Source organism: Drosophila bipectinata, chromosome XR, assembly GCF_030179905.1.
Source record: "Drosophila bipectinata strain 14024-0381.07 chromosome XR, DbipHiC1v2, whole genome shotgun sequence".
Classification (NCBI taxonomy): domain Eukaryota; kingdom Metazoa; phylum Arthropoda; class Insecta; order Diptera; family Drosophilidae; genus Drosophila; species Drosophila bipectinata.
The window spans coordinates 16,457,501-16,468,657 of record NC_091735.1 but is presented as its reverse complement, the minus strand read 5'-3'; the positions used below and the strand labels follow the sequence as shown (position 1 = coordinate 16,468,657).

General features: G+C 42.9%; 1 protein-coding gene and 1 long non-coding RNA gene across 9 annotated transcripts; one reads left to right on the top strand and one right to left on the bottom strand.

Annotated features, from left to right (window-relative positions):
- The first annotated feature begins 578 nt into the window (after positions 1-578).
- Positions 579-2,999, top strand: LOC138925541 (uncharacterized). 8 transcript variants are annotated; one of them, XR_011441782.1, is made up of 10 exons: positions 579-706; positions 839-912; positions 972-1,018; positions 1,082-1,134; positions 1,196-1,407; positions 1,470-1,551; positions 1,621-1,763; positions 1,832-2,084; positions 2,150-2,684; positions 2,745-2,999. It is a non-coding gene; the product is annotated as an uncharacterized lncRNA (long non-coding RNA). The 8 variants fall into 8 exon arrangements; XR_011441781.1 differs by having other exon boundaries at positions 972-1,134; positions 2,150-2,680; positions 2,745-2,819; positions 2,882-2,999; XR_011441777.1 differs by having other exon boundaries at positions 972-1,134; positions 2,745-2,819; positions 2,882-2,999.
- A 686-nt stretch (positions 3,000-3,685) lies between these two features.
- On the bottom strand, positions 3,686-4,669 carry LOC122321968 (uncharacterized). Its single transcript, XM_043213138.1, has one exon. It carries the CDS (start codon positions 4,667-4,669, stop codon positions 3,686-3,688), a length of 984 nt encoding a protein of 327 aa, XP_043069073.1.
- Between the last annotated feature and the right edge of the window lie 6,488 nt (positions 4,670-11,157).

Sequence of the window (11,157 nt, the reverse complement as noted above, 5' to 3'; positions counted from 1 at the left end):
GGGAAGATGAAGTTGGATTGGAAAGCCGGTGCCCAGTGGCAGGGTAGATTGTTGGAGGCTACTACTAGAGCTAGGAATACAGCGCCCGATCCCCAAGTTTGGGGAAATTGGAGTCACAGATATACGCAGGTGTAGTTGGGAAGGAGTGATGTAGATTTAATAATAGCTAACTGGAATATCAATCAGCAGTCAGGGGTAGCAGGTGCCTGAGAATTTTGAGGAGTAAATTAGTAGGAAAGGTATGGTTATACTGCCTTTCCCGGCAAATCAGTGCCATAGTAATCTTAAAATTTTAGTAAATTGGCTGACCAGTCAAGGGTCAGATACATTTGTTTATTTAAGGTAGAGCTTCGTTTAGTTAAACAACATGTATAGCAACAAGTTGCTAGGTAGTTGGAAAAAAATGTTTCAGAGACAGGGTTGCTGTGTGATAGCAACATAAAGAAACTGAGCATCAGAGTGAGAGGTAGAAGTGCATGTAAGTGATATACATGGATCTCGCTCTAACCAATGGCTTTAAACATAACTGGTAAAGTTAAGTTAGTATTAGTGCAGTGTGCAATGCAAGAAAAACAATAATTGAGTGACACGTGTTGTTTACAATTTTAGCTATAAGTTTTCACATTGCAAATCCATTCCCAATCAAGAAATCAGCGCCTGCATAGGATGCAGTCTCAGGGCAAACATCAGCCTTTATTAATCCAAGGTATGTGGCAAAATTTGTAGAAACAAAATAAGTTCATTCTGACAGTTAATAAGTTGAACATTCTCTAGTAACAGGCAATTATTTTTGGAGTAAAAAAGCAGGAATAATTAGATGCAAAATTTCTAATTGCAGATCTATACACCAAAGAATCCAATATGTGTACAGGTGTTGGCCGTAGAGCAGAGTTTAAGTTGGATTAAACACAGGTATGTACGCAAGTTTGCAGCAGTATGATGAATTAATAGATCCAGGCTTGTATTAGCAGATCAACCTCACACCAGTGGTCACAGGAATTGAGATTGGAAAGTTACAGTAGGTGGGCAGATTTATTTTGAGTAGATTCATTGTAGCTTTATTCCTGTTTTGAGAGTCCAGCACAAGCAGCAGAGCCAACTACATAGCAGACATCCAGGTTGAATTTACTACAGGTATGTGGATGCAATAGTAATAGTATGATAAGATTAATCCAAATTTAAATTATTGTTCCAGTTATGGGGGACAAGCAGCAAGAGGATGCCAAGCAAAGCCAGCGAAGGCAGATACAGGAGTTGCAGGCAGCATCTGACTAATCCATGGTCATACAAATCAGTATCACTGAGCCACGTTCAGTAGACACACAGCGTTGGTTACTTGGTTTTGAGTTAGCAGAGCCATATCATTTCAGCAGGCGTAGAACAATTAAGATTGAAAAATTTCATTAGGTAAGCAGATTCGTTTGGAGCAGATTGATGGGAATGACTTCATCTAGTATTTCTTATTGCAGTTTTATTCCTGTTTGAGTATCCAGCAAATGTACCAGAGCTAGCAACATACATAGAAGTCGTTTGAGTTTGAATTAAACACAAGTATGTAGACATATAGGTAGTAGCATAACAAGTTTTAATCCAAGTTGTTTAAAAAATTTGTTGTATCAGTTGTGTAGAATAAACAAAGGAAACGACGAGCAAGGTTGAATGGCAGATATAGGAGCAGCAGGTGATCTCCAATTTAACGCCAGCCAAGGAACTAGTATGTGATTGAATTCCAACTGAAAGGCAGATACCGGGATGGATTAATCGTAAGTATATCGACAAATTAATAGTAGTATGCTGAGTTTAATTTGTTTCCAAAATCCTATTTCTGTAGAGGTATATTAGCAGCAAGGATGACGCTAAAAACAGAGCGTGATGTAAATTAACCAGGGTCAATAATGTATGGCATAGTGGAACGACTATTCTCCAAGTCTGGCGGCGATGTACAGGATGCGTAATAATTAGTATTCCGGATAGCCGTTATGACAGGATAAGTTAATATGTGATCGTCAGGTAGTCGCGGCCAAGGGCAGATTGCTGAAGGAACCTGGGACAAAGTAGTACTTAAAGTATTTGTGGTTGGCAAGGTAATTCTGCAATCTCTTGACTGAACAAAATCATGGTCTTAATCTAATTAGTTTTCAATTTGCAGTTTCAAGCTGGAGAGCCTATCGTCTAGTTGCTGTTCAGGAGTTGGTGGTGGAATCTTACTCGGAGAAAGTGGAATCATAATAAGACGTTGAATTTATTCTGGTTGGCATTTGATTTTCTGCACTGTTTACCAGCGTGTATAAACACTACTACAGAGTCTCCATGGTGGAGCGTTTACCCAGTACATCAAGAAGTGCTGAAAAGGATCACATTCAAGCTTTAGGCATTCATTCTCTTCACGAGCTTCAGTAGCTAATTTCCTTTAAGCCTATTTACATCCGTTTGCTGCTGCATTATAGAATCAATCCGGTTTTAAATTCCTGATTCAGTTATGGAGAAACAGGAGCAGCGAAATACACTAAACAGGCTGAAGAGAGCAAATATAAGAGCTGCAAACGAATTCCTAAGACTGGCAGATTGGCTAGAAAAAGCAGTCAATTTGTCCAAGGATACTGCAACGTTACGTTACTCAAGTGGGAGCTTAGCAGTTGGTCAGGATTCCGTCAGATGAACAGCTGTTAGATTGAATGATGTCAGTAAGTATGAGAAGTTGATTTGGAGTAAGGCAGAAGCAATAATTTTATTTTCCATCATAGATTAACTCCCAATTGAGGGGCAGACATATGTTTCCCGCTGCAGCAAAGATTTTAGGATGGATTAATTGCAGGAACGTAAATAAATTAGCAGCAGGGTGCAGGAATTAACCAGTTTATAGAATCCTTATTTTTTATAGTTTATAGGATTAGCGACGAAATTAACTCCGACCATGTCTGGAGAGGGCGAATAGAAAGGATCAGGATCAGCAGCATAAAAATAGAATTAAAAACCAGAATTTTATTTTTTCCAGAATTTTTCCAGAATTAAAAAAACCAATTTTAGTTTTAATGAATTATATTTAAGTAGTTTAAGAAATTTTGTGTTAATAAAATGTTATAAATCATTGATCAGATGTGAAGGATTTAACCAGTTTGGTTATTGAGTCCAACTTTTTGGACAGTCTATCAACGGTGCGTTAGCTGCGAAGGACAGCCTTAAGTAGATCCTCAGGAGCCTTCCATAGGGGGTTCTCCGGAGAGGAAATCCAGGTAATTTCCAGGGGAATAACTGCGGCCAAGTTGGTCCGACGAGGACTGCTGCTGAGGTGGCATTCCTGGCCTTTCCAAAGCGATGGGAGAGAGCATCCTGCAACGTGATTCCCGTTGCTCAGGCGCACGATGGGATTTTACTGGAAGAGAACGTCGCATAGGTGGACCACAGTCATAGCTGGAGTCGCTTGAATAGCCCTGGACCAATAGTCCTGAACGCCGAGAGGATGGGCTGTGGTGGCGACACCGGAGTAAGGAGTGCTTTCGGTTAGATGAAGTTTTTGGTGGTTGAGAACTTAGATAGGATGGGCCAGAGTCGCTGCTGGATCTGCTATGGTCACCATGGGTTAACAAGAAGGACACACGAGGTGCCTTGGAGTTAAGCTGAGTAGATGGCTTCAGTTGCCGAGCACGGCGGGATGTGGTTGGAGGGGATTCAGAACGTTGAGTAATCAGGCTGGAGACGGAGAGAGCACACGACGAGATGATGTTGTGTGTAGCCGAGATGGTCGATTAGTTGTGCAAGAATCGCAGCTGGAATCGCTCAAGTCATCCCGAGCTGGCGAGGGAGCTCGGCGAGGTGGCTTGGAGTGATGCGGATCACGCTTAGTAGGTGAAGGAAGCGGTTTAAGTAGATTGAGCGCACGGTGGGAAGTCGTTGGAGGAGATTTGCACTGCTGAGATGGCGAGGTGGAAAGATGACGCTGAGCCGAGGAGTTGGTTGGCCCTTGAGAAAGACTTTCCTTTGCTTCCATGAACTTAATACAGCCTTTATAGGTGGCAACATGTTTGCCACCACAGTTGGCGCACTTAGGTGGAGAAGTCCATGGAAGAGCGCAATCGGCCTTGTGATGTGGACCAGCACAAATTACACAGACGGGATCGCGACGGCAGTAGTTTTTAGTGTGCCCATAACGCTGGCACCGTTGACACATTGTAGGCTCATCCGATTGTCTTTGACGCTCGATGGTAACAGGCCTGTTGCAGAGCTTCTTGATAGCAAGGAATTCGTCATTACGTTCCAGGTCGAACGGTGCTACAGCAATCTCAAACAGGTTCATTGGCTCATGGTTACGATAAAACTTCAGGTTTCGGATATGGCATAACGTGAAGTTTAAGTACTCAAATTCCGCACGAATACTTGAGATAGGAATCGAGTGATGAAGGCCACGAATAATAAAGCGACGATAATCATTTAATTGTCGCATAATTGAGTGGGCCCGAGATCCTGATCCATACAAGTTTGAGAGGATGAGGGAGTGATCTTCCTTGGTAAAGCAGGTCCCCTTAACTGTGCCCTCATCCAGACGGGCAACCTCATAGTCGATAATCCTCGAGGTGCAGGAGCTACGGAATCCTTTAAAGTTGAATACTGATGAGACATCCAAAACAATTATTGGGGGGATGTCAACCACTTTATTCGATGAAGCAGCCATGGTACGGTTTTTTATTTCTTTTTTTTTTTCCTTAGTGTGTTTGTCAAATACGACTGATCGCAATTAAGGCTTGTGAAAGAGTGAGAAACAGAATCACAATGGCTAAAAAATGGTGCAGCACAATGAAGCGAAAACTACGCATTAGAATAAGGCGACAGCGCAGAGCAAATTTGAGAGAGAACATAAGTATGTATGTATGTGCGTATAACACTTTGTTCTTCGTGTGTGGGAGTTGCATACGGTGGAAAAGAAGCATAGAAGGAGAGCAGGCAATAGAGTTGTAGTTTTTGTGATAAAGAATTGCATACATATGGATAATATAAAATATTTGTGTTGCAAGCTTTAATATTGATTCCTTTCTAGTGTTATTTCCTTTAAGATTGGCAGAATAAGGAATAATGCTAAAATTTAAATGAACAATTTAAAGATCATCATGACGTAGATGGTTTAATTTCCAAGGAACTTTCATATTGTCATTTAACTGTATTGTAGTTAGGTCTACAAAATACTGGGGGTTGTGTTTATAGGTAAATCATTGGATTGGCTAATAGAACTCCACAGTTTTCAGGATAGTCATTAAGGTGCACTCCTTATAGTGGAGCAATGTCTTTTTTATTGAGAAGATATCTAGTAATGAGCAGTTAGATTTTTGTGGGGCCACTGCCAGTATTATTTAGCGGCTTGGGGTCAGCAACAATTGCGTGTATGAGAGAAATGAGGGAATCAAGTTTTATACTTAAGTCACTTACAGAGGACACACTCTGTTGCATCATTAGCAGGAGGTCGCCATTAGTTGATGAGGGAGCAGACCAGGTTCTTTGAGGCAAGCCAATTGGTGTAGATTGGGGGTTGTGTGAGGATACTGCATTTTGTTTCAGGTAACGGGTTCTCTCGTGTTGGTGTGATTGTCTGGTGTTTGCGCTGGAATGCATGACAACATTTATGTTTGAGACATGTTTGCCATTTTCAAGTCGCTGCTCATTCATAAGTTGCTGCTCATTCCTAAGTTGCTGTTGAAGTTTATTTAAATGATTTTCAGCTGGATTACGCGATAGTAGATTTTGAGGAGGCGTATGGGGAGAATTACTAAATGGATTCCTTTTGCCTAATTTAGGATTTGACGAAGGAGTGTTAGCTTTGTTAAGATGGGGCTGAACGTCAGACATTATAATTGCTCTACGACCACTAGGAGACCGCAGTTGATCCCTGAAACCTTCACGGATGAAATCCTGCTGTTGTAAGGATGTATTTTGAGGTAGCTGCTTGTGCTGTTGCTGATGACTGTCATAGTAGGTGGGTTGGGGATTAAACCTAACCTTAGATTGGTGTGTCCTAGTTTGACCATTATCGGCAGAGTGTATACGATAGGCAAGAAGACGGGTTTTAAATTCTTTGTACACCGTGCAGCCTCTATAACTGGCAACATGTCCCAGACCACAATTTGCACACTTAGGATTGGCGATTCTAGTGTTTGCACAGTCCGTGGAAGGGTGGCTACCAGCACACTTAAGACAGACAAAGTCTCGGCGGCAAAAGTTATTTGTGTGTCCAAAGCGTTGGCATCTGTGGCACGGAGCCGGCTCCATTCTCCTTAATTGCCGCTCTACTGTAACCCTCTGATTACCCAGCATAGTAACGGAGAGGATCCTATCATTAGAGTTGTCCAAAGAAGGTGCCAGTTCAACCTCAAACAAATCTAACGGCTTGTGACTACGGCGGTGCTTGATATTATTTATATAGCGGACAGTGAAGCCCAAGTTGCTAAGGAGTTTGCGGATCTGGTAATAAGGCCTACACCTTGGTAGAATCGACGAATAATTAGCCTATACCCTCGATCAGAACGAGGTTGGTGAGTATGAGTTTGCTTGTTATCAGTCTCTAATTTGTTCATGATTAATTGGTAGGTGGTGGAGTTGCTGCAGGTTATTTTGATACAGTTTCCATTTAGAGTTGTAGTGGTAAAGTTTTTCTCCAAAACTCCTGGAATGGAGTTAAGAGAGTCAAGAAGGGGTTGAATAATAGTCACATTATGAAGGAAAATAGCCGGGATTTTATCCTCTGCATTACGAAGAGAAGCCAGTCTGAGTAGATTCGCAGCATCCTTGCTGGTAGAGGGACCATCTTGAAGAAAATTATCCGAAACTTCATGCTCAGATTTATGATTGATGGGAAGATTGGGTTCCTTAGTTGAGTTTTTATTCGAGGAGGGAATGTTAACAACATCTGAATTAACTTGCGGTAAAAGAATATCACTGAGGATCTGGACTTTGGAAGCACTCTTAGAGGAACTAATGTTATGGCTAGCAGAACCACGCTTGGAGCGCTTGCGTAGAGATAAGGATAGAGGGAATGGTTTCTTCCTCTTACTACACATTGGTCCTGGTTTTCCATTGAGCAAAGAAAGCTCCCGAAAAATTTTCGGAGTAGAGGTGGATAACGGGTCAGTGCTAAATTCCATGTGGACAACGTCTGAAGTCTTCATCGCAGTGACACTTTCCAGATTCGCAGAGATAGGTTTATTGATGGCTGTTAGCTTAATTAGTTAATTTTTAGCTATTTATTTACTTTGGGTTGTAATGAATAAGTAAAGATCAAAAATAAAAAAAAAAATTATTGAAAACAAAATTTTCTCAGTGTATAAAAAAACAAAAGTATATATATTTTCCCCTTTTTGGTTCTTTTCCGTCAGAGACTTTTATATTTTAATTTAATTTAAGATATATATTTTCATTATTTATATTTTTTTGTTCAATGTTTTAGTTCCGAAAATTCTCTCAGTGTGGTAGAAAATTCACTGATTATGGAAGTGCAGGTGTTTAGCGTTTTCGGTCTTCTGGTTTATGGCGATAAGAAAATAAAAAGGTGCCAAACTTACGTGCTCTCCTCGGCGAAAGATCGATCTCCCGGCGCAGGTTCGCTGGAACAGAACTTGGGGCTTGTCCCAAGACCGGAAGTTATCCCACAAAAAGACATTGTCATTACTTGCACGACATTTGCTTTCCGGAACTAACACATCATTATTTTGATTAATTTGTTTTGAACTTAAAAGACTTTTTAATTTTGTTTCATTATTTAGCACATTTTTTTTTTATTTTATTTATTTTTTTTAAACTATTGAACGCTTAACTCTTCAGGTTTGCCTCCTTCATAAAAATCATATCTTTTAATTACACAGCCACACAAAAAAAAAATATTTTTTCGGGTCTGGAGGTCAGACCATGTTTACTATATGTTTTCGGGGTCGCTGAATTCGAATCCGAGGTTTAAAAAACTCCAGAATGTCAGGGTTACGACATAACCTCAAAAACTTGATAAAATTTTTATTTTCCGAGCGACCCCAAAAACATATGGTAAACATGATCTCAGATCATGTTCTGGGCTTAGCCCAGAACTCGGAAATAAAATTTTTGAATTTTACTTTGTTTTTACTTCTTAATTTTTAACTTTAAATATTTCTCAGTGCACGTTTTTTAAAACTTTTCGAGCATTTTTCCCCTTCTCTCCAATTTTTCTCCAACTTCGGCGGTTGACACGCAGAGCAGCCGATTCCCAATTGGGATGGAAGGTAAGGAGCTCAGCGGGACACAAGCGCGTTCACGGCAATTGGGGGTCGCTTCTGTCGACGATCGATGGACTCCCCTTTGGGCGTAAAATTCCCGGATTCACCAGTCCACGTGTCGAGGGTTCTCCCAGGGACAGATGACTGCGATCCAAGTCGGAAAGGCGGCTGAACCGTTGGTTCACGTGGTGTCCACGGCTCTAGTGGATTAGTTTCACCTTAGCTCCTTCAGCTGGCAGGGACGTTCATCCGCCTTAGACGGGATGCTGGTCCGTTGATCCACGTGATCCACGCGGGGATCTTCCCGGAGACAGAGGCTGTTCCCCAATTTGGGCAAAAACTCGAAAGAAATCCTTTTCGACGGTTCCTGTCTAGGATTCAGGCGGATGGCCAGGCGGCTTTGATTAACGGCTGGTGCTTCTGGACAAAAATAGTAACAAGGGGTTCCTAAGTAAGGGGTTAACTGGCTCGCGAAAGCAAGAGACTTACTTAGAGACGTCTGCCTGCCTCGCCGGTTAGATCGAAAAGAACTTTAAGGTCCCAAGCAGAAATCCAAGCCGGCTAAGCCTTTTGATGCCATGATGGCATATAAAAGCTTTGCAGTGCAAGCCTGGGCCGCTAAACGGTGCCACCTAATAGATGGCATCCCCACCTATTCAATCGGTTATTTGGGGAATTATGGCGCCAAAAATCAAGATTTTCCAAAAAAAAAAATTGTTTTTAATATTAAAATTGATTTAATGCTTCAGTCGCCAGTATACAACACCAGTGTCTTGCCAAATGAATAGTCTTCTCTTTGTCTGTCCTTTCTTTCTGTCCTTCCGAATTTATTCCTCCGAACTCTTCCGGTTCAGTCCTCCATTCTTTTAGTTTGTCGCAAGCACGCTCAATTCAAGATTTAATAGTAATAATATGTAGTGAGTGATAGAGTCCGTCCAAGCAAGACCACCACCCCCAAAGCCGACGAGCAGAAGCCGGACCCTATAGCGTGCCCCGCTAGCTCAGACTCTTCGAATCCGTCCACACCGTACCGTTGCACATTACAACACTAAACATTGACTCACCGCCTTTTCGATATCTGCATCCAGACCGGGCCACCAGACGTAACTGCGGGCTAAAGCCTTCATCCTAACGATTCTGGGATGGTTTGCGTGTAACGCAGAGAGAATTTCCTGCCTGTCCGTCAAAAGAATGACTGCTCAATTACCCCAAAATAATATTCCTTTGGTTTTTTTTTTCTTTTGGTGGTGGCGCCTCACGGATGGTTCCAACTTTGTCGGCTGATGGCCTAATGCCGAGGGCGTCAACTTTTAATCCAAGAAATTCGATGGAAGATACTCCAAACTGACATTTGTCCTTGCGCAGACGTAATCCTGCCTGGTCCATACGGGCTAGAACTTCGTTCTTCTTCTGATTTACCCATTATTAGAATATCGTCAAAACACGGAAGGACGCCCGGTATGTTTTGCAGTATTCTTTCAATGCATCTTTGGAACATTCCTGGGGCTGCTGAAATTCCGAATTGTAGTCTTGTTACCTTAAATGCTCCTTTGTGAATAGCAATTGTTTGCATCAAAGCTGATTTCTCGTCTACTACCAATTGTTGATACGCTTGGGCCAAATCTATTTTTGCGAAAATTGAGCCTCCTTCTATCGAAGCTAATAGCGTGTTGATTGCAGGAATTTGATGGCAATGCGGCTGTACCGCTCTGTTAAGCGTAGACTTATAATCTCCACGAACGCGAATGGAACCATCTTTCTTGACTATGGGAACCGTCGGAGCGGCCCACTCAGAGTACTCTACAGGCTCAAGTACTCTGTACTCAAGTCCAACTCTTCTTCATATGGCTTGAGGAGTGCGGTAGTCTGACCGGCGGATCTTCCTGGTCCACTTTGAGGGCCACTGGCGGCCCCGTATACTGGCCAAGTTCTGATGAAAACCTTTATGAATGCCTTTTATGCGGATTCCGAGGAGTTCAAACCAGTTTCATCCTAGAAGGTTTGACCCGGTCCCGGAGGAGACGATTACAGATACGGCGATTGTTGTAGTGGATTGACGTATCGGTGATTCCCTTAACCGAAATGGGGTTACGTTGATAGTCGCTTAGCTTTAGGTGGCACTTGACGAGATCGGGATTACCGTTTGGCCAGATGTATCGATACGAAGATTCCTTCATGATGGTGACGGGCTGACCACCGGAACTATTTGATGAACGCGTCCGTGCGATGGCCTGTTGTTACGCATGTTACTGGGCGGAGGAGATGAAAATTTTCTTGACCCAGCTTGACTGTTACAGCGGCATAACCAACGTGTGTGGCCAGTTCGACCACAGGAATGACAAGTGGCGTTGCGGAACGAAGACTTCTTACGGACGTGCCGACCCCCACAACCCGCACAACTCGAATTTATTCCGTGGATGGACTCGGTGCTCGAAGACTCGAGACGTCGGATATTGCCGCCTCGAATCGACAACGCACTCGCAGCGGCTGCTTCACTAGTGACGGCTTGTTCCATGGGCCGCTGCACCGTCAATTCGGGGTCGGCTAGCAGGCTTCGCTGGAGACCTTCGTCGCGCATGCCACACACAAATCGGTCCCGCAACATGCGATCTAACATCTGTCCGAAATTGCACCCTACCGCCAAGCTTCTTATGATAATGTGGCCATGTAGTTACCGACGGACTCGTCGGGGTGCTGATCACGCTTGTGGAAATGGTAGAATGCAGCAATCTCCGATTGGCGGGGCGCCAAGTGTCTGGTTAATATATCATAGACTTCTGTTAATTCCACATTACTGACTTGCCTGGGTGATGCTAACGATACTAGTAACTCATAAAGGGGTGCGCCCGCTAGTGTAAGAAACGGCGCCTTCTTCCGGTCCTTGTCCGACGACGCTCTTTGCTAAAAGGTACAGCTCGAAACGATCTCG

Coding starts and splice junctions, on each gene's coding strand:
- LOC122321968 (XM_043213138.1), bottom strand. CDS start 4,669: ATGGCTGCTTCATCGAATAAAGTGGTTGACATCCCCCCAATAATTGTT.